Below are 23241 nucleotides of genomic sequence, written 5' to 3'. Positions count from 1 at the left end.
GCAGGAATATGTCTGGTGTTCACAGGATGGCAGGCAGAGGCTGAAGGTACAGAGACAAAAGCTCCTGATTTCACAAGATTCTGTCTTCTTGGGGGTAGGAGTGAGGTCATGAGCTTCAGGTGGATGGGGAGTGTGCTCAGTGGACAGCTCCATGAGAAAGCTGGCCTGCTGGCAGCTCAGAGGGCCATGCCAAGCAGGGGGGTCCATCCTTCCAAGGTTAGAGTCTTGCCAGCGAGTAGGAGTGGAGGACTGGCAGGGTAGGGCCAAGGGTGTGGCAGAGAGTGTCCCTGGAGCAGGGCACTCCTGTGCTGGTAGAGAGACCACGAGGACACAGAGGGGCTTCCACGGTGTACTGGAAGGGCCTGTGGATTAAAGGATCTGTGGGGTGGCTGTGCCGGGGGCAGAAGCCAGGAAAGTGGGTAGCAGAGGTCTTGGCGGGGCACAGTTGATGGTGGCAGAGCCTGAGGACCAGCGGGGTGAGGCAAGGAGCCTGGGAACAGGAGATGCCAGCAGTGAGTGGAGAGCCAGAGGAGCGAGCCCAGGAAGGGGCAGCAACTAGAAATAGCACCTTGCCATGCCCCCAGGTCGCACTGAGAGGCAGGAGGGGCTCAGAGCAGAGCAGCCTCCCTTACCAATCTCAGAACCTGCGCTGGCAGCTCTGGGTTCACAGGTTCCTGTGGGTTGAGGAGGGATGGTGGCAGAAGCGACCTCGTGGTTGCTGGATAGAGTGAAGGGTGGGCACAGAGCAGGGCCCAGCACACACAGCTCTGAGCAGCATTAGCTCCAACCTGTCCATCAGCATCTGGATTTCAAGGTGACAAAATTATGCACCCAAGAATGATTTACTCAGAATTTCACATTCTCTAACATCAGCTGCAAACTTTGTTTTTTTTCACCTAAAATTCCTAGTAGAGCCCTTTATCCGTTCACTGTTTTAGGCCCTGGTGGAACAGAGGGAATCAAACAGGTAATACCCACCCACACCCCCTCTACCACCAGCAGGCAGAGTCGGGAGATGAACACAGAATCAAGTTAGACAGGAACTTGTCAGAGGGCGATAAAGATGAGGGAGATGGGGTTCCGGGAAATGTGTTCCTAACAGACAGTGGGAGTCCAAATCTCGTAAGCCGCAATATTGGAATTTTACCCATTGTTTTCTTGTTGCATTCTTAGTCCGAGATAGCAGCCGGCCCTGCGAGAATCTCCGTGATTAGTCCACCTCAAGATGGACGAATGGGTAAGTAAAATGTCCTGTAACCTCAGACCGATACATGCATAGATTAAAATGCATTCCCTGAAAGGTCATGTTTAATCAAAGCCGTCAGAACCTACCCAAGGGGGTGCTGTCCTTCCACCAGGTGCATGGGAGGCTACATATTCACCAAAATGGTGCAGCTTTTGAGTCCTTCCAGGGAGAAGCTCCTGATGACTGTGTAACAAGTCACAGGAGATAACTGGCTCCTTTGCATTCTATGTCCTCTTGGTTTTAAACAAAAATAGTGTCACTGGGTTTGCTTCCTGGTAATTGGCTTTGAATTGCTGGTCCATTTTCAAAGTGAATCCCTCCCTCACCCCTCAGCACACATCCACCTCAGCCCACACAGGCCGTCTCCCCACGTGCTGTCTCCTGCGTCTTCCCGCAGGGCCACATCTAACAGCTTCTTTCTGTTTCATCCCATGGTTGACCTTGTCTAAGCCCCCTGTTCCCGGAGAGTGTGTCATTTCCAGAGGTTCACCATGTTTCTGCATAGACGTCTGTCCTCACTGGCTGCTCCTCCTAGCGTTCAGTTCTGGAAGGCACGGGGAACTCACCAACTCTAAAACACTTCCAATATATGCTGAGGTACAAAGGGCCGTCTTGTTTCCGTTCCAGCAGGCTGAGGGCACCCTGGACACGCTCAGAACACACGCTGTGTCTGTTGTGTTTCCTCTTTGCCAATTTGAAAGGAAATAGTCATTTTGATTTGCATTTATGTGACTATTAATGATTCTGAGTGTTTTCAATTTATTCCTGTGTGTTTTTTCTATGAATTATCTGCTTTATTCCTTTGTCATTTATGTGGAAGCCCTCAGTGTGCAGGATATTAACCTTTTACCCAATTTGCTTTGTAATTTTATATTTGACCTTTGAATTTTAGAGACAATATTTTTATGTACTCATATCTATTGTTATTATCCCTTTTATTTTATAGGTTCTCATGCTTAGGGAGTTTTTTTTCACATACCTAAATCATTTTTTTCTAACTGGGTGGTTTTTAAAACTTTTTCTTAGAACAGTTTTAGGTTCACAGAAAAATTGAAAGGAAGGTACAGATTTCCCATATACCCCATGACTCCACACACGCACAGCTCCCCCGTCATCCTCATCCTCCACCAGAGCAGTCCATGTGTTAAAACTGATGTTCCTACATGAATACATCATTATCACCCAACGTCCATGGTTTACATTAGGGTTCACTCTAGGTGTCGAATGTTCTATGGGTTTGAACAAATATCTAGTGACATGTATCCCCATCGTAGCAGCATATGGAATAGTGCCACACCCTAAAAATCCTCTGTGCGCCACCTGTTCATCCTTCCCCCACCTCCCACCAACCCTTGACAGCCACTGATCTTTTTACGGTCCCTTTTTCAGACTCTCCTGGAGTTGGAATTCTACAGTATGTGGCTTCTCAGATTGACTCCTTTCACTTAGCAATACACACTTACGGTTCCCCCATCTCTTCTCATGGTTTGCTAGCTCATTTTTTCAGTCACTGAATAATATTCCATTATCTGGATGTATCATAGTTTATCCATTCACCTACTGAAGGGCATCTTGGTTGCTTCCAAGTTTTGGCAATTATGAATTAAGGTGCTATAGATGTCCATGTGCCAGGGTTTTGTGTAGACATGTTTTCAGCTCCTTTGGGTAAATACTAAGGAGTGTGAATGCTGGATCAGATGGTGAGAGGGTGTTTAGTTTTGAAAGAAATTGCCAGACTACCTTCCAAAGTGGCAGCAGCTTTTCGCATTCCCACGAGCAACGAATGAGAGTTCCTGTTGCTCCACGTCCTCACATTTGATGATGTCAGTGTTCTGGATTTCGGCCAGCTGATAGGTATGTAGCGGTATCTTGCTGTTTTATTTTGCATTTCATTGATAACATATGACTAGGAGCATCTTATGCTGATTTTTCATCTGCATATCTTCTTTGCTGAAGTGTCTCTTAAGGTATTTGGCCCATTTTTTAATTGGATTGTTTTCTTATTGTTGAGTTTTAAGAGTCCTGTGTATATTTTGGATGACATTTCTTTTTTGTGTGTCTTTTTTTTGGATGACATTTCCTTATCAGATAAATATGTATCTTGAAAATATTTTCTTCCATTTTGTGGCTTGTCCTTTGTTCTCTTGACATTATCTTTCACAGAACAGAATTCTTCTAGTTTTTAATGTTTACCTTCTTCCAAATTCTTTGGAGTTTATCTTGAGGTATGTTGTAAGATGAATTTTTTAATAATTTATTTTGAAAATACTTCAAGCACACAGAAAAAATTGTAAGAATAGTATTTAAAAAACCAACTTAGTTTTTTTAAAATAATTTATTTTGAAAATATTTCAAGCACAGAAAAAATTGTAAGAACAGTATTTAAAAAACCAACTTAGTTTTTAAAAATAATTTATTTTGAAAATACTTCAAGCACACAGAAAAAATTGTAAGAACAGTATTTAAAAAACAAACTAGTTTTTAAAATAATTTCTTTCGAAAATACTTCAAGCACACAGAAAAAATTGTAAGAACAGTATTAAAAAAAAAACAAAACTCCAACATCTCCCTTGCCCAGATTCCCCAAATGTTAACATTTTGTTAATTTGCTCCCAATCTGTCATCATTGGTATTTCTCTGAACCACTGAGCACGTTACCGATGTGGTGCCCTAGCATCGCTAAAAACCAAGAACACAGTCTTACAAAACCACCTGTAACTCAGGCCAGGCGTCCACGCTGACACAGCACAGTCCTACGAAACCACCCGTAACTCAGGCCAGGCGTCCACGCTGACACAGCACAGTCCTACGAAACCACCCGTAACTCAGGCCAGGCGTCCACGCTGACACAGCACAGTCCTACGAAACCACCCGTAACTCAGGCCAGGCGTCCACGCTGACACAGCACAGTCCTACGAAACCACCCGTAACTCAGGCCAGGCGTCCACGCTGACACAGCGCAGTCCTACGAAACCACCCGTAACTCAGGCCAGGCGTCCACGCTGACACAGCACAGTCCTACAAAACCACCCACATCTCAGGCCAGGCGTCCACGCTGACACAGCACAGTCATACGAAACCACCCGTAACTCAGGCCGGGCGTCCACGCTGACACAGCGCAGTCCTACGAAACCACCCGTAACTCAGGCCAGGCGTCCACGCTGACACAGCGCAGTCCTACAAAACCACCCGTAACTCAGGCCAGGTGTCCACGCTGACACAGCGCAGTCCTACGAAACCACCCGTAACTCAGGCCAGGCGTCCACGCTGACACAGCTGTACCATCCCGTCAGCTGTCACCACAGAGTTTTTCTTCTCCTCTGGTCAAGAATCTCATGGAAAGATGAGCTACATCCAGCTGTAACATCTCTTCTCTCTTCTCTGGACTGGAACATTTCTTCATAGTTCTTTTTCTTGTCCTCAACAGTTTCGAAGAATAAAGACCTTAAATTCTGAAGGGTGACCCATAACCTGGGTTGTCTGGTATTTCCTCCGGAGACCAGACCATCCTCTATTGGCGGGAATGCCCCAGAAATGCTACTGCTCTGCTTAGCACATCACATCAGAGCACAGAGGTGACCTGTTCTGCCACAGGGATGTTCACCTTAGTCACCTGATTGATTCCTCTTCACCTCGGTCTCCTGATTCCTCCAGGAGGATGTTCACCTTGGTCACGTGATTCCTCCAGGAGGATGTTCACCTTGGTCACGTGATTCCTCCAGGAGGATGTTCACCTTGGTCTCCTGATTCTTCCAGGAGGATGTTCACCTTGGTCACGTGATTCCTCCAGGAGGATGTTCACCTTGGTCACGTGATTCCTCCAGGAGGATGTTCACCTTGGTCTCCTGATTCTTCCAGGAGGATGTTCACCTCGGTCTCCTGATTCCTCCAGGAGGATGTTCACCTTGGTCACGTGATTCCTCCAGGAGGATGTTCACCTTGGTCACGTGATTCCTCCAGGAGGATGTTCACCTTGGTCACGTGATTCCCCCAGGAGGATGTTCACCTTGGTCACGTGATTCCCCCAGGAGGATGTTCACCTCGGTCTCCTGATTCCTCCAGGAGGATGTTCACCTCGGTCTCCTGATTCTTCCAGGAGGATGTTCACCTTGGTCACGTGATTCCTCCAGGAGGATGTTCACCTTGGTCGCCTGACCACACAGGCATCTATCAGGCTTTCTCACTGCAGCCACTGTGTCCCCCATAATGGATGAGTATCTTGTGGAGAGATAGTCCAAATGACACTGATACCTTTTGCCTCATCCGGCCTCACCCCCCAACAATCAGCCACCTAATGACTGCCTCATAGCAATTTTTCCATGTCCACAGTTCCTTCTATATGTATTAATTGTCATTCTACTATAAAGAAGAGCTTTTTCTTTTACCCAATTCAGGTATCTATGTATTCACTAATTTATAACAATAAGGATTCATAGATTTCTTTTTTTTTTGAGACAGAATCTTGCTCTGTCGCCCAGGCTGGAGTGCAGTGGTGCAATCTCGGCTGACTGCAACCTCTGCCTCCCAGGTTCAAGCGATTCTTGTGCCTCAGTCTCCCAAGTAGCTGGGACCATAGGCATGCACCACCACACCCAGCTAATTGTTTTTGTATTTTTAGTAGAGATGGAGTTTCGCCATGTTGCCCATGATGGTCTCAAACTCCTGAGCTTAGGCAATCCACCTGCCTCAGCCTCCCAAAGTGCTAGGATTGCAGGTGTGAGCCATTGCGTCCAGCCATATTCATAGATTTCTATTTTGTTCAGAGGTATGTATTTTCTGCTAAAATCCTCCCAGATATGGTCATGTTCAAAATGCATTTTTAAAACCTCAACCAGGAATTCTGTATCCAATGAAATTAACATTTTAAAATGAAGACTAAATACATTCACAGAGTAACAGAAACAGAATTCATTGCTAATAGACCTGCCCTACAAGAAATGTAAAGGAAGGCATTTAGGTTGATGCCACACAGTCACTTCAATCTGTTAGAAGGAATGAAGAGCATGGGGAATGGTGAATATGGGATGAGAATAAGAGACTGCATTGTTAATTATTTTATCTTCTCATTACCTTACAAAACATAACATTGAAGCAACAATGATAACACTGTATTGTTGGAGTTATAACAAATAGATGTAACATAGAGGATAATAAGCACAAAGGAAGAGCGAGGAGATGGAGCAACAGTGGAGCAGAAGATTAGACTTGTTTAAAGCAACCACAGCAAACACAACTCTAAAAACACAGCTGAAAAATCAAGAGGGATTTTTACATGACGTTGTAAAGCATGTATTAAAGACAATCAAGACAATAGAAGGACAAAGGAGACAGAGGCATTGGAGAATAAATAGCAGAACGGCCAGTGAGGGCTTTCTTCCGGACCCTGTCGATGAGTATATTTTCTCCTTTCACAAATACCACAATATCTTGGTTACTTTTACTTTACAGTAAGTTTTGGAATTAGACGGCATAGCCCTCTAACCTTTTTCTTAATTTATCAACATAATTGTGCCTATTCCAGGTTCTCTTCATTTCCATATAAATGTTAGGATAGTGTCAAATTCTACAGAGAAAGTCTGCCGGGAGTTTGATATTGATTGAATCTCTACATCGGTGTGAGGAGAATTGCCATCTTCACAGTTTTAACTGTCTCAGTGCTTAGATGTGCTATGTCTCTCCATTGATTAGAGCTTCTTTAGTTTCTCTCAAGAATCCTCAGCACTTTTCACTGTACAGGCCTTGTACTTTCTTGATAGACTTACACTTAGGTATTTCTTTTTTTTTTTTTTGAGACAGAGTCTCACTATGTCGCCCAGGCTGGAGTGCAGTGGTGCCATCTAAGCTCACTGCAACCTCCACCTCCTGGGTTCAAGCAATTCTTGTGCCTCAGCCTCCCAAGTAGCTGGGATTAATTACAGGCGTGCAGCACCACACCCGGCTAATTTTTGTAATTTTAGTAGAGACGGAGTTCACCATGTTGACAAGGCTGGCCTCGATCCCCTGGCCTCAAGCCATCCATCCACCTCAGCCTTCCAAAGTGCTGGGATTACAGGTGTGAGCCATTGCACCCGACCCTAGGTATTTCATTATTTTTTACGGTGGAATTTTCTTCATTTAATTTTTATATTGGTTATAGTTCACATGGTATATCTTTTTCCATCCTTTTATTTTCAACCTGCCTGTGTCTTTGAATCCATGATGTGCCTCTGATAGACAACATATGGTTAGATCTTGTTTTTTGATATATTATAATCTGTACTTTCTGATTTGATAGTCCATTGATATTTTATATAATTATTAATTTTTGTGGTTGGATTTGTGCCTGCTGTCTTGCTGTTTTTTGTTTTATATATGACAGGATTTTTAGTTTATCAGTATCTCCTTAACTGCCTTTGTTTGCAATAAATATTTTTATCATACCATTTTGCTATAGACTGATTTGAGTCCCCCCAAAATTCATATATTGAAGCCCTAACCTCCAATGTGACTATATTTTGAGTTAGAACCTTTAGGAGGTAAAGTTAAATTAGCTCTAAGCCAATAAGATTCATGTCCTCAAAACAAAACACACTATTCAATGGAGGAAGACACTATTCAGTGGGGGAAAGGACAGTTTTTTCGAGAAATGGTGTTGGGAAAACTGGATATCCACCTGCAGAATAATGAAGTTGGACTCCTTCCAGCACTATGTACAAAAGTTAATTCAAAATGGATCAAGGACCTAAAACTATAAAATATAAAACTCTTTTAAGAAAACATAGAGCAAAAGGTTCACAATGTTGGATGTGGCAGTGATTTCCTGGATATGATACCAAAGCACAGGCAACAACAAAAAAATTAAACAAATTGACCTCATGAAAATTTTAAATTTTTCCACATCAAAAGATACTATCAATAGAGTAAAAAGGCAACTTGCAGAATCAGAGAAAATATTTGCAAATCATATGTATCCAATAAGGGATTACAATCCAGAATACATAAAGAACTAAAACTTAACAACGAACAACCTGATTCAAAAATGGGCAAAGCCTGGGCGCAGTGGTGCACACTTGTCATCCCATCACTTTGGGAGACCAAGGCAAAAGGATCGCTTGAGCTCAGGAGTTCGAGACCAGCCTGGGCAACATGGTGAAACCCCCATCTCTACAAAAAAACTTAAAAAGTAGTTAGGCATGGGGGCACACACCTGTAGTCCCGGCTGCTCAGGAAGCTGAAGTGGGCAAATTGCTTGAGCCTGGGGGGCAAAGGTTGCAGTAAGTCTAGATTGTGCCACTGCACTCCAGCCTGGGTGACAGTGTGAGACCCTGTCTCAGAAAAAAGAAAGCGGAGGGCAGCAAATGACTTGAATAGGCAAAGTACACAAATGATCAATAAGCACATGAAAAGATACTCATCGTTCATCGTTAGAGAAATGCAAATCAAAACTACAGCAAGAGCTGGGTATAGTGGCTCATGCATGTAGTCCCAGCTGTTCAGGAGGCTGAGGTGGGAGGATTGCTCGAGCCAAGGAGACGGAGTCCAGCCTGGGCAACATAGCAAGACCTCATCTACAAGAGAAAAAAAAAACAGCAAGATACTATCTCACACCCATTAGGATGGCTACTATATATTTAAAAAATCGCACCTGCAGTCCTAGCTACTTGGAACACTGAGGCAGGATTGCTTGAGCTCAGGAGGTCAAGGCTGCAGTGAACTATGATTGCATCACTGCACTCCAGCCTGGACGACAGAGTAAGATCCTGTCTCTTAAAAACAAAAACAGGCCGGGCACGGATGTCTGTAATCCCAGCACTTTGGGAAGCTGAAGTGGACAGATCACTTGAGGTCAGGACTTCAAGACCAGCCTGGCCAACATGATGAAACCTGTTTCTACTAAAAATGCCAAAACTAGCCGGGTGTGGTGGCACACACCTGTAGTCCCAGCGACTTGGGAAGCTGAGAGGCCGAGGTGGAGCTGAGCCTAGGAGTTCCAGACCAGCCTGGGCAAAACCCCCTCTCTACAAAAAATTATCCAGGCTGGTGGCATAAACCTGTGGTCCCAGCTTCTCGGGATGCTGAGGTGGGAGAATTGCCTGAGCCTGGGAGGTCAAGGCTGCAGTGAGCAGTGATCATACCACTGCACCCCAGATTGGTTGACAGAGTGAGACCCTGTCTCAAGAAAAAAGAAAACAAGAGAGGAGAATGGACAAAGAAGTAATCACATAGTTGAAGTCTGTGGATGCAGCTGTCCTCAAAGTATTTTTATGAAGATGGTTAAACCTGAAACAAACTTCAGAATTATTTGGTCTGCAGATGTTTTCCTTTAAATAAATGTTTATTGTAATCATTTTTAAAAACCCAAAATAACAAGTGTTGTTAAGGACGCGGAGGAATTGGAAGCATGTGCACTGTTGGTGAGAATGTGAAATGGTGTGGCCGCTGTGGAAAACAGTGTGGCCTTTCCTCCAAAACTTAAAAACACAATTCCCAGATGATGCTGCATTTCAATTCAGTACTCAAAAGGATTGAAAGCAGGGTCTCTAAGAGATGCTTGTATACCCAAGATCGTAGCAGTATTATTCACAGTGTCTAAAACATGGGAGCCATCTAAGTATCCATCAGATGAATGGATAGGCACAATGTGTGTCTCCATACAGTGGGCTATGATTCAGCCTTAAAATGGAAGGAAACTCTGGCACACGCTACCGCGTGGATGAACATTGAGGACGCTATGCTAAGTGCATAAGCCAGTCGCAGAAACACAAATGCTGTGTGAGTCCATGTGTGTGAGGTAGTCAAGATCGTAGAGACGGAAAGTAGGATGGTGGCTGCCAGGGGCTGTGGGATGGAGGGGTGGGAAGCTCTCGTTTAATGGGAGTTTCACAAAATTTCAGTTTCACAAAATGAAAACAGTTATAGAGATGGGTGGTGTGATGGTTGCACAGCATTAGGAATGTATTTAATACCAGTGAACTGTACACTGAAAATGGTTAAGGTAGGAAATTGTATCATCATAAATTTTCCAAAAACAAAAGAGACACCAGGGAGCTTGCTTACTAACTCTCTGCACACACACAAAAGAGGCCGTATGAAGACAGAGTGAGAAGGCTGCTGTCTGCAAGCCAGGACCCACATCAGCCAGCATCTTGATGGACTTGCCAGTCTCCAGAACTGCGAGAAATAAACTTCTGTTGTGTAAGCCACCCAGTCTGTGGTATTTTATTACAGAAGCCCAAGCAGACTAATTAACACATTTTAGTTCTCCTGTTGATACTTTATCTGTGTGCTTTATTATTTCAGTGATTCCTCTAGAGATTACAACATGCATCTTGAACTCACCACAGTGAACACTCACTGAGGTGAACACCGACTGAATTCCAGTGGAACGTAACCACATTGCTCCATATAGTTCCGCTTCCTCCCACCTGCTTTGTCATATGTATTTATGTACATATATATGGGATCTATGTGTTATAAATCTAACAATATGGTGTTGTCATTATTTCCTGAATTAAACTTATGTTTCTTAAAGACCTTTAGAGGAAAAAAATATTTTATTCCATCATTCACAACATATTAACCATTTCCAGTTTTTTCTTGCAGGGAAGATTGGCTAGAAGTCAGTTCTCTTCATTTTTTTTTCCATATTTGAATGTCTTTGTCTTCATTTTGAAGGATAATTTCACTGAAGATACATTTTCTTGGTTGACTTTTTAGCACTTGGTATATGTGTCATTCCTCTGTCTTCTGGCTTCCATTATTATTAATATTGGGTTTTTTCTTTTTTTTTTTTTTTTTGAGACTGGGTCTCACTCTGCCGCCCAGGCTGGAGTGCAGTGTCTTGACCACGGCTCACTGCAGCCTGGACCTCCTGGGCTCAATCGATCCTCCCACCTCAGCCTCCTGAGTATCTGGGACTGTAGGCATGCACCACCACACCTGGCTAATTTTTCTTTTTTCTTTCTTTCTTTTTTTTTTTTTTTTTTTTTGAGACTGAGTCTCACTCTGTTGCCCAAGCTGGAGTGCAATGGTGTGATCTCACTGCAACCTCCACCTCTGGGTTCAAGTGATTCTCCTGCCTCAGCCTCCTGAGGAGCTGGGATTACAGGTGCGCGCCACCACACCTGGCTAGTTTTGTAGAGATGGGGTTTCACCATGTTGGCCAGGCTGGTCTCAAACTCCTGACCTCAGGTGATCTGCCCACCTCGGCCTCCCAAAGTGCTGGGATTACAGGCATGAGCCACCTTACCCAGCCATTTCCATTATTTCTGATGAGAAGTCAGCTGTTAATCGTATTGTCCTGTAGGTGATGAGTTGCTCTTCTCTTGCTGCTTTAAGTATTTTTCTTTTTGTCTTTCACTTACTAAAGCTTTATAGTAACTTTTGAAATTATGAAGTGTGAGTTTTCCAACTTTGTTCTTTTTTGAGATTGTTTTGCATATTTTGAGTTCCTTGCATTTCCATATGAATTTTAGGATCAACTTTCCCATTTCTGCTGACAAAGCAGGTTGAAATCTCGGTAGAGTTTTAATTCACCTTGTACATCAATGTAGGGGGTATTGCCATCTAATACTAACACTGCATCTTCCAATCCATGAATGTTGGACATAGCTTTACCTTTATTTAGGTCTTTGATTTCTTTCAATGGTATTTTGCAGTTTTCAGTGAAGAAATCTTGCACTTCATTGGTAAAATTTATTCCTAAGTATTTTGTTATTTTGGTGCTACCATAAATAGAATTGTTTTGTAACTTTTATTTTCAGGTTTTCATTGCTAGTATGTAGAAATACAACTGATTTTTATAGATGGATCTTGTATCCTGCAAGCTACTGAGTTTATGAGCTCTGGGGATTTTTTTTGTGGATTCTCTAGGGTTTTCTGTATATGGCAAATCATGTCATCTGCAAGTGGAGGTTGTTTTACTTTTTCCTTTCCAACCACGATGCCTTTTATTTATCTTTTACTTTTATTTTTATCTTTTCACTTCCCGTCCCACTGCAGGACTTTCATTTGTTTTTCTCGCCTAACCGCCCTCTCTGGAACTTTCAATACAGTGTTGAATACAAGCGGCAAGAACAGACATCCTTGTCTTTGTTCTGTTCCTGATCTTAGGAGGAAACTTTCAGCCTTTCACCATGAAGGATGGTGTTCACTGAGGGTTTCCTGGAGGCGCCCTTTATAGGGTTGAGAAGTGCCCTTCTAGTCCTTTTTTGTCATGAAGAAGGGTTAAATTTTTCAAGTGCTTTCTCTTTCTCTTTTGAGATGATTATTGGGTTTTGTTCTGTTACCATGATGTGTTCATAGATGTAATTACTTCCATTGATAGAATATATTAATATGGTGTTGATTTCTGTATGTTGAAGGAACTGTGCATTCCTGAGATGAATCCCGGTTGGTCGTGGTGTATGATCTTTCTTATACGCTGCTGGATTTTGTTTGCTGGTATTTTGTTGAGGAATTGTGTGTCTGTATTCATAAGAGATACTGGTCAGCACACTTCTTTCCTTGTAACGTTTCTGTCTGCTTTTGGTGTCAGGACCTCATTCTGTCCTCATAGAATGAGTTAGAAAATGTTCCCTTCTTGGTTCTTTTTTCTTTAGCATTTCTGTTTTTGTGTTGAAAGCCCTGTGCCTGGAGTCATTATCATCATATTTTCCTTTAATTCTTTGGCTCATTTACGGTAGCCGCTCTGGAGTCCTTAGGAAATGCGATCTGGGCCGCACAGCGTGGGCCTCTGCCATCTGCCCTTTTCCCTGAGTGTGGTCACGCTTCTGTTTCTTTGCTTATCCCATAATTTGGGGCTGCAATCTGGACAACCTGGGTACTGTATTTGTCCCAGCAAGTCTGGATTCTTGTATTTTTATCCAAGGTTGTTTGATTGGTTTTTGTTTGCTTGGGTATTTTACCTGGACCTAAGCTGGAGAATCTGTGTCCACGGCAGCCGCAGATGTGTCCGCTCATGGTTTCTGCTCTTTTCTTGTTGAGCTGAGATGTCCCGGGGTGTCCGCCTGTCTTTACAGCTCAGCGGTTGGCCGCTGCTCTGTCTGTGGTTGTGCTCCAACACCACGCATCCCTGAGGCTCCCCATGGCCAATGAATGATCTGTGCATGTGGGGAGCCGATATCCAGTCAGTTCCTGGTCCCCTGTGGCATCACTTCTGTGGCCGCACTGGATCCCCCTGCACAGGCCTGTGCTGCTTCTGTCGGCCAGGGTTCCGGGGAAGCCGCCTCTGTCTGGCTCTCTTGTTCTCGGCATCCCCCCGTTATTTTTCTGACTGGTCCCTGCCCTCCTTACCCCTCCCCAGCCAGGACTGTGGGCCTCTCCAGGTCCTGCAGATGGACCCCTCGTGGCTGATGAAAGTGTTCCCCTCCCACCTTGAGCCCACCCCCTCTGGAAGCAAGGCTGCTGGTCCTCAGCTACCCACCCTGGTGCAGCTGTGCTCTTGCTGGGTAGAGTGGGGTAGGGGGAGGTGGAGCAGCTGCTTATATGCTGCTGGATTTGGTTTGCTGGTATTTTATTGAGGAATTTTGTGTCTGTATTCACCCTCAGGCTGGGAAGCCAAGTCCCGCTCCTCCCAAAGCTGCAACGGGATTTCAGGAGTCAGTGTGTTCTGATTTCAGGAGTCAATGTTTTCTGATTTGTTGTCTGCCTTGAATTGATTTCCAGAGGCCTGAATGGTTGTTTCTACCATTTTGTCCAGTTTCGCACTTGGCTTTGTAGAGATAACTCATTGATTTCTACTGCACTGTAGCCAGCAGTCCTCCTCAATAAGCACTCATTGAATGAGTTGGTGAACGGCAGGTCCTGGACCCCTCACATGCTGGAGTGGCAGGCGGGCCGTCTGTGCGTTATCTGCCTTGCAGACTCACTGAGCAGTGTGTGGGGCTGTCTGACCTGTCAGCAGGGGCGCAGGGCGCTCACTCTTCAGTACGCGGTCCCCTCCAGAACACAGCACAGTGGATCTGGCATCACAGGGAAACAGGCTGCTGGGCATCCAGATGGTGAAATTTACTCTCTTCAAATGTCAGCATGTTTCAGTTAAATTTTTCAAATGGACATCTTTGTGAAACACATTAAATAGCATTACTCCCCTGAACGGAGACCGCTGCACTGGAAGGTGTTGTGGGAATGGGTTACCCCTCTGGTCACCTGCTTGTTAGTGGGACTGAAACATGGCGCCCCCTTGGCACCCTGAGGAGCTCCTCCCACCTCAGGGCTGCTGTGCTCTCGAGAGCTGGCCTGGCTCTGGGTGGCTTTCGGGCCTTCCTCTAGCACTCCCTGGCGGCCCCTTTCTCTGAGTCACTGCTCTTCAGGATGACGCCTGGTGTGACTTGATTCTCAGCAGAACCTGAAGGACTCCTCAGGATTCTCCAAGCCCTGTGGGACACACAGGGGGCTGATCGGCAGGGGTCTTTTGGGTCTGAGATCCCATGACCCACACTTGGCTCTCTTGAGCACTGCTTGCCAGACCCTGGGTGAATTGTTGGCCTCTTGGGTCCTCAGTCTCTTCATCTCTGTTGGTAATAGTTATCTTGAAAAATTTCCATTGAGTAAATAGGAAACAATTTTTTTTTTCTTTTTTTGATGGAGTTTCGCTCTTGTTGCCCAGGCTGGAGTGCAATGGTGTGATCTCAGCTCACTGCAACCTAACCTTAGCCTCCCAGGTTCAAGTGATTCTCCTGCCTCAGCCTCCCTAGTAGCTGGGATTACAGGCATGCGCCACCACACCTGGTTAATTTTGTATTTTTAGTAGAGACAGGGTTTCTCCGTGTTGGTCGGGCTGGTCTTGAACTCCCGACCTCAGGTGATCCACCCGCCTTGGCCTCCCAAAGTGCTGGGATTACAGGCATGAGCCACCACACCCAGCCTACAATTTCAACTGACCATATAGTATTGAGCATAAGTTACTTAACAAAAGATACCTGCCATCGTTATTATTTGTGGTTCTGTGTGTTCAATGTACAGGGTTTTGTTTTAATCACTGGTGTGAGGCTGACGGATGAGGAGGCAACGGCTATGAGGAAAGGAGTTTCCACTCATAGTTCCCCAGAGACCCCCAGGGAGGGAGTGAGGGGAGACCTAGCACCTTGGCTGTGGTTCTCATGGGAGGATCAGGCAGGGTGAGTGGAACAGGCCGCCCAGGCTTGGGGTTGGCTCTGAACACGGACTCTGGATTTGTTGGCTTTCATATCAGAAGTGTGCTCACCGTGGCCTCCTGCCTCTAGGAACTGGCTGTCCCTAGGAGGGCAGTCTCTGCAGGGTCCACAAGCCTCCAGATGCCAAACCGTGATACAAGACAGAAGTGAAGGCAGCACTCACACAGCCTAGTAAGACAGCTTTCCTTCTTGCTCTTAGCTGTTCTTTGGAACCTTCTCAGGGTCACCTGCAGACTGAGGAGTTACGATGCCTCCCGCAGGCAGCATCCTCACAAGGTCCGCACAGCCCCGGGGCAAAGACAAGACCCCTGTCGGGGGCACGGAGGCTGCCTTGTGCTCGGGGCCTCCTGCCCCACAAGCCGGCAACCCCCCGACGTGCCGCAGCAGGCAGGGCACTGGACAGTCACAGTCACTGCGCTGGGGAAGCCTAATGCTTGGGCTCCCTCACTGGGTGGCTTTCCCATCCTGGGGTCCAGGAGCAGGTGTTGCTTGAGAACTCAGTCGTCACATCTCCCCTTTCATGTTACAAGGCGCCTGGAGAAAGCAAACACGGGTGGGGCACTGAAAGAAATTCTGGACGCGCTTTTGCCCTTCCGGCAGTTCTCAGGGTAGCAGGAGCCAAGGCTTGGGAGAGGCGGGGGAGGAAGCTCGTGCTCCAGATGCTCATTGAGTACCTGTGTATGCCAGGCACAGTCCGCATGCCCACAGCTGCCCCCGTGATGGGCAGGCTCCCCTCGCAGAGCCCACGGGCCGAGGGCCCCTCAGTGAGGCTGAAACTCAGCTGGGACTGGCCAGTTCGTTTCCAGGTCTTGCTATCCAGCTGCTGATGATTCAGATGGCTTACATATTCTCTAAGCTGCAGAGGTGCATAAAGGTAGAAAGATTAAAATGTAGGATATTTACGCCCTCATGTGGAAGACCCAGGGCTTCTCAGAGTGTCGTGTTGGCACCAGGGCTGCCCGCAACCTAAGAGGACCCCGCGTGCCTGTGTGGCTCTGCCTGCCACTGCCCTCGTGGCAGGGAGTCAGTGACAGCTACGGAGAAGCGCAGCAGGCTGGCGTGGTCGTCGTCCTCAAAGCACCGTGATGTGTTAACATGAACGACTCGTGTTTTATTCTTGTTCCACCACAGGCAGCGTCTCCTCCCGGGGCCCCGAGCATCCCGGCCTGACGCCGAGTCAGAGGAGCATGGGAAAGCCTCTCAGGTAGTGCCCCCCGCAAGCGCCTCCTTCACAGCGTTCTAACCCCCACAAGCACCTCCTTCACAGCGTTCTAACCCCCACAAGCACCTCCTTCACAGCGTTCTAACCCCCACAAGCACCTCCTTCACAGCGTTCTAACCCCCACAAGCACCTCCTTCACAGCGTTCTAACCCCCGCCAGCACCTCCTTCACAGCGTTCTAACCCCCACAAGCACCTCCTTCACAGCGTTCTAACCCCCGCCAGCACCTTCTTCACAGCGTTCTAACCCCCACAAGCGCCTTCTTCACAGCGTTTTAAAGGAAATTGTCAGCAAAATAAAACTGCTCATCATCCCACTCACCAGAATTACTGCTAAAAGTTTAATATGTTGCTTTTCATCCCTGTTTTTACATGCTTTGAGTCAGGTTTTGTTGTATATACTACTTTAGAGTTTGCTTTTTTTTTTAGCCGGAGTCTCACTCTTTGTTGCCCAGGCTGGAGTGCAGTAGCACGATCTTGGCTCACCGCAACCTCCGCCTCCCGGGTTCAAGTGATTCTCCTGCCTCAGCCTCCTGAGTAGCTGGGATTACAGACATGCACCACCACACTCGGCTAATTTTGTATTTTTAGTAGAGACGGGGTTTCACCATGTTGATCAGGCTGGTCTCGAACTCCCGACCTCAGGTGATCTGCCTGCCTCGGCCTCCCAAGGTGCTGGGATTACAGGCATGAGCCACCATGCCCGGCCAGGAGTTTGCTTTTTTGAAGCTAAGATATAATGTAGGCATTTGCCCTGTTGCTAAAAACTTCAAAAGTACCACGTGGTGACTGCATGCTGTTCTACCACAGGAATAGGCCGTGGGTCAGCGGGCGTCTTCTATAAAGGGCAGGTAGTAAATATGTTTGGTTTTTGGGGCAGCTGCTCAGCTCCACCTCTGTATTGAGAAGGCCGGGGCAGGCAGTGTGTAAATTAATGGGTGTGGCTGGGTTCCAGTAAAACTTTATTTACAAAAACAGGTGGCAGGCTGGACTCAGCCCCAGCCCCGGAACAGACCACAGTTCACCTCCCCCTGCTCTTCTCAGACCTCTGGGTGGCCTCCCACTCCGTCTGCTGCATATTTAAGCACACACCGACGTCTCTGTCAACCGAACTCATGTGTTCAAAGGTCCGGTGGTCTCGCTAAAAGGCAGACCCTCCCATGTCAGCCCCCCAGAGCCCTTGAGTGGCTTTTGATGCCTGCGGTCCAGTCCGCCCCTGGCTGCCTGCAGGCCTCAGCGTTCTCTCACGCCCCCACCTCCCATCCCCGCTGGCCTGGGTTGTCGACCCTCCCGGGTGCCCACGGGCCCTGCAGCATCGGTCCACATCTTCTGCTGGCCGCCGGGCGGGGGTGTGCGTGCTGCTCCGAGGTACTCAGAGATGCCTTTGAATCCAGGCCTTTAAAACCACAAAACGGTCAGTGCTGTAACTGTCGTGTCACCAGAGATGCTCCGAGCATTCATGATGTTGTGTTTCTTGAATTTATTAGGATTCCACCTCTGCAAATTCCCTACAAGGGACCCCCACTAACGCCAACACCACAGTTACCAGGGAGAGCAGGAAGAGGGGACTCTCCAAGCTTCGGGGGCTCCCAGGCCAGGCTGCCCCCCCGGCCACCCATCAGCATCTCCAGCCTGCTGCAGAGGCAGTGTTTAGGCAAGTGCTCAGCCAGCCTCAGGAAGAAAATGCTTTTGGGAAACTGCGTGTGTAAAGAAGCTCTTTAACTGAGTGTGTGCCAAGGGCAGACATGGAGCTCTAAACCTTCTCAAGAGTTGTGTTTCTGAGTTTTGCCTTAGTTGTTCAGAAACGCAGTAACGTTCACTTTTATATTCATTGTGAATTTCCAAAATTATGACTTAAACATATTGATAATACTCTGAAAATACTAAGATGACATCTGAATTTTTAAAAATACACATTTTAGTGAATAAACTCTTCTCCCCAGCTTATTTTTTGTATGTAACATGTGCACCCTCATTTTCCTCAACAGTGTGAAGTTTTGAAGTCATTTCAAAGACAAAGTTGATGTGTTTTTACCACGACTTCCATGCCTCCTGCGGGACCTGCTCACCTTGGGGCAGTGACACCTGAAAGATGAGCACCCAGCCACCCGCTCTGCCCCCTTCCAGTCCTCCAGCCTTCGTGCCCACCAGCATGTGTACGTTAGACAGCCAGTGCGACTGTACTTTCCCTCTTGTTGAAATAATTAAGTAAGGTAGTCGCATAAAGTATTTTTCTGATTATCAGGGCTAGCATATATGTGATATGTTTGCAACTTTACTCTTAACTTGGAACTTCCTTAAAATGTTGATGCTGGAGGCAAAACGAACACCTGCCTGTTGATTTCCTGTTAGAAGGTTCCGGCTGCAGCTCGCGGCGGAGACAGGGCTGCTGTGGGGTGCGCACGCAGCGTGGGTCGGCGCCGCCACATCCTGCGTTAGGTGATTACTACGCATTCTGGTCACACAGTACTCACAGCTGGCCTGTGATGCCGGCTTCAGCGGATGAATCTCTGTCAGGTCCAGAGATGAATTCCGGGCCTGAGCTCACCCTGCAGATGCGGCCTGCGTGCGTGGAGCCTCCTCATCCGTCAGGAGGGTGGGGTCTCCTGCAGGAGACGCCCCTGTGCACGTGGCTCCCAGAGAGTCTCAGACCCACGTCTCTCCCGCCAGCCGGGAACACACAGGGTTGGAAAAGAGGCTTATGGGGTTAGTTCTAATCTTTTAGTTTGCATTTACCTAAAAAGTGTCAAAGAACTTTGTTATCTCACTCGAGTTAACCGAGTTAACAGCAGCCGGCCGCCACGTGAAGCAGGAGAATCCTCACCTTCACTGCAGGCGGAGCTGAGGCACTGCCGGGCTGCACACAGACTTTATTTCAGGTGAGGCGTCCCTGCCTTCACAGCAGCCTCCCAGGCCTGGGCCCTCCAGATGCCAGGATGCCTGGGCTGCTGGACAGAGGGTGCCCATGTTCTTCTGGAAGTCATGGCATTCATGGCTGTCCCGGATTGACTGTCCCCTCTGGGAGCTGACTATCCCCTCTGCCGGGAGCTGACTGTCCCAGGAGCTGACTGTTCCCTTCCAGGAGCTGACTGTTCCCTTCCAGGAGCTGACTGTTCCCTCCGGGAGCTGACTGTCCCCTCCGGCAGCTGACTGTCCCCTCCGGCAGCTGACTGTCCCCTCTGGGAGCTGACTGTCCCCTCTGCCAGCAGCTGACTATCCCCTCTGCTGGGAGCTGGCTGTTCCCTCTGTGAGTTGACTGTCCCCTCTGGGAGCTGACTTTCCCCTCCGGCAGCTGACTGTCCCCTCTGCCAGCAGCTGACTATCCCCTCTGCTGGGAGCTGGCTGTTCCCTCTGTGAGTTGACTGTCCCCTCTGGGAGCTGACTTTCCCCTCCGGCAGCTGACTGTCCCCTCTGGGAGCTGACTGTCCCCTCTGCCAGCAGCTGACTATCCCCTCTGCTGGGAGCTGGCTGTTCCCTCTGTGAGTTGACTGTCCCCTCCGGGAGCTGACTTTCCCCTCCGGGAGCTGACTGTCCCCTCTGCCGGGAGCTGACTGTCCCCGCTGCTGGGAGCTGACTGTCCCCTCCGGGAGCTATCCCTTCTGGGAGCTGACTGTCCCCTCTGCCGGGAGCTGACTGTCCCCTCTATGAGCTGACTATCCCCTCTGGGAGCTGACTGTCCCCTCCGGGAGCTGACTATCCGCTCTACCGGGAGCTGATTGTCCCCTCCAGGAGCTGACTGTCCCCTCCAGGAGCTGACTGTCCCCTCCGGGAGCTGACTGTCCCTTCTGGGAGCTGACTGTCCCCTCCGGGAGCTGACTGTGCTCCAGAAACTCGTGCTGAAATCAGATATGCAAAAATATTGTAGTAGCGTGCATGTTCTAAGTTGGTTTCATTCCCAGAAATTTCAAAACGTAAAATCATGAATCAAATTATGGCACTGGTGCTGCATTCCCTGTATGTGCTATGTGATATGTGCATGCAGGCTTCACACGTCCAGCTGCAGGCTACATGTGAAATACAAGCGGTAGGAATCGCTTCTCTTCCCGCAGCTGCCGTTCTCACGGTTTACCTCGCAGGGCTCAGCTCAGTCTGCAGCGGGCCGCCTTGGTTCTGGCAGGTGGACTTGCTGGAGCTGATCCTGCAAAGGAACGTGGCCGGGGCCGTCCTCATGCCGTCCTCATGGTGTTCCTTAGGGGACTTCTTTGAAAACTTTGCCAAGAAATATTGCCCCGGGGCTGCCCGCCACTGCCTCACCCTCTCTCCAGGCAGCCCCGGGCCCTTCTGTCTGGGGGCTGATGAGTGGTCCCTGATTTTAAAATTGCAGTTTCTTCCATCACTTCACCTTTCTAGACATAAACTTGAAGCCATACTTGTAGCATTTCCTGTTCTTTATTGTTGTTGTTTTTCATAGTTGAGCCTGCATTTGGCCAGGGTCCACCCCGCAGCACCTGGTTCTGTCCAGACATTCGCTAGGGGCAGCCCTTGCGCCTCGATTTGCCACTGGCCCACCTCAGCACACCTTTCCTTCTTTTCCAGTGATTGTCACCAGAAAAGGCACAATTTAGTAAAACATCCAGACAGTGGCACAAGCTTACTCCGTGGATGGAGGCGACAGACAGCACTGCCGAGGCGGAACTCCCGCCTGTCCTTATGCAGTGCATGAAAGCCCACGTTCAGCCCAGGAACAGCAGCGCAGGGCCTGAGGGATGATGTGTGAAGGCACGAGCTGTGTGAAACAAGACTGTGAAAGCCCAGGGCCAGCCGTGGGGTCATGATGGAGCAGCAGAGACTGGCAGGGGGGCAGGACCATGGAGGGGCAGTGCCCTCAGCTCTTCATGCGCGTCCTGGGCTAGAAGTGGGCGGCACCTTTTCTGCAGGCTCTGCCACTCCCACGTGTGGGTGTACAGCAGCCAAGCCTTTCCCCCACCCCCCACCGCCCGCTGTGAGTTGTCCTGCCCGGTGGTGTCTCGTGGGCTGTGCTGCAGGCAGTGAGGGGGCTGCCTCCACCACTCGCGGTGCAGCTGTGATTCAGGGCCAAGACATAACCTTGGGCTGAGTCCCCCACCGCTGTGCAGCCTCAGGCATCATCCCTCAGGCCCTGCACTGCTGTGAGGACAGGTGGGAGTTCCGCCTCGGCAGTGCTATCCATCGGCTCTATCCACAGAATAGCTTTGTGCCACTGTCTGGATGTTTTGCTAAATTTTGCCTTTTTTGGTGAAAAAAATGGTTCCCTGCTGTATTAGTCTGTTCTCACGCTGCTAATAAAGACATACCTGACTGAGACGGGATAGTTCATAAAGGAAAAAGATCAAATGGACTCACAGCCCCACATGGCTGGGGAGGCCTCACAGTCATGGTGGAAGGCAAAGAAGGAGCAAAGGCACATCTTACATGGCGGCAGGCAGAGAGTGTGCGCAGGGAACTGCTCCTATAAAACCATCAGATCTCATGAGACTTATTCACTCTCGTGAGACCAGCATGGGAAAGACCCGCCCACATGATTCAGTTACCTCCCATCGGGTCCCTTCCACAATGTGGGAATTGTGGGAGCCACAGTTCAAGATGAGATTTGGGTGAGGACACAGCCAAACCACATCACCTGCCCATCTAAGCACCACATCCACAGTTCCAGATGAGATTTGGGTGAGGACACAGCCAAACCACATCACCTGCTCGTCCAAGCACCAAGTCCACAGTTCAAGATGAGACTGGGTGGGGACACAGCCAAACCACATCACCTGCCTAAGCACCACGTCCATCTCATCAACCAGCACAGCAAGGCCCTCGTGGTGACAGCATAGGGAGGCAGTTGCCAACAAGACATGTGGTTCGAGCTCTGTGTGTGTGTTACGGGAAGTCCGGAAGTGCCAGGGGAGTGGACACATTGCTCATTGTGATTTTTATTTTCTCACTAAGCTTCTGAGTTTTGAGGGAAAAAATATTTGAGACTAAAACTAATGTTTATAGACAGATGTCATTATTGCTGGGTGGGATTTGGAGGAAATGCTGGAGAAGGAACTCTGCCAGAAGGAAGGAAGCCATTCACTGGACTGATTAGTGCAGACGGACTCCATGAGTTCACACAGCATTCTTCAGGAAAATAATGTGATGTTAGCTCAACTTGACCACATTTTGTTTCCTTCAGGATGTTTGCCACTAATAATGCTGTTCTCTGCAAATTAAATGAAAAAATGGTCATTTTGCTGGCAGTGTGAGAATGTTTAGTTTCATAGCTGGTTAACAAACATAGGCAAAACACTTCCGGGTTAACAGTGGCCTCAGCCACATTTCCATCCATTCCGTCCGAGCGACCCGCAGCCTCTGCAGCAGTGCTGGCCGGCAACACTAGAGGGCACTAGACCAAGGGGGCCTGAGCGGTGCCCGCGCCCGGCTGGGTTTGTTCCCACAGGAAAGCGTCTGTTTAGTGCCGCCCGCTGAGTGTGAAAGCGTTGAGCAACTCAGCAAAGCGACGACCTGGGCTGATGAGGCAGGATTGGGAGTGCGTGAAGGCAGTGCCCAGCAGGCACAGCCAGCGCTCGTGCCGTGCCACCCGCCAGCTGCCTGGCTTATCCACAACCAGGGAAGCAGCGGGGCATCCTCAAGCTGCTCTGTGTGGGGTGCTCTCTGTGAAACAGCAGCA

General features: G+C 48.1%; 1 protein-coding gene across 5 annotated transcripts in view; it reads left to right on the top strand.

The window, feature by feature from the left end:
- The window catches only part of RNF212 (ring finger protein 212), a 66678-nt gene extending 43881 nt beyond the window's left edge, over window positions 1-22797 (top strand). For 3 of the 5 annotated variants that reach the window (XM_008963696.5, XM_003811293.6, XM_055111110.2), the window contains 4 exons: window positions 1174-1237; window positions 16513-16585; window positions 18089-18255; window positions 18590-22797. In XM_008963696.5, the coding sequence (XP_008961944.2) occupies window positions 1174-1237; window positions 16513-16585; window positions 18089-18255; window positions 18590-18594 (309 nt within the window). In that variant the 3' untranslated portion in view covers window positions 18595-22797. Of the gene's footprint in view, window positions 1-1173; window positions 1238-1696; window positions 1844-16512; window positions 16586-18088; window positions 18256-18589 lie in introns of those variants that run through there. The other 2 variants (XR_008625042.2, XM_034958151.3) reach the window with 2 other exon arrangements.
- Window positions 22798-23241: the final 444 nt, after the last annotated feature.

The sequence above is a fragment of the Pan paniscus genome, chromosome 3 (genome assembly GCF_029289425.2).
Source record: "Pan paniscus chromosome 3, NHGRI_mPanPan1-v2.0_pri, whole genome shotgun sequence".
NCBI lineage: Eukaryota > Metazoa > Chordata > Mammalia > Primates > Hominidae > Pan > Pan paniscus.
This window is presented reverse-complemented; position numbering and strand designations above follow the sequence as displayed.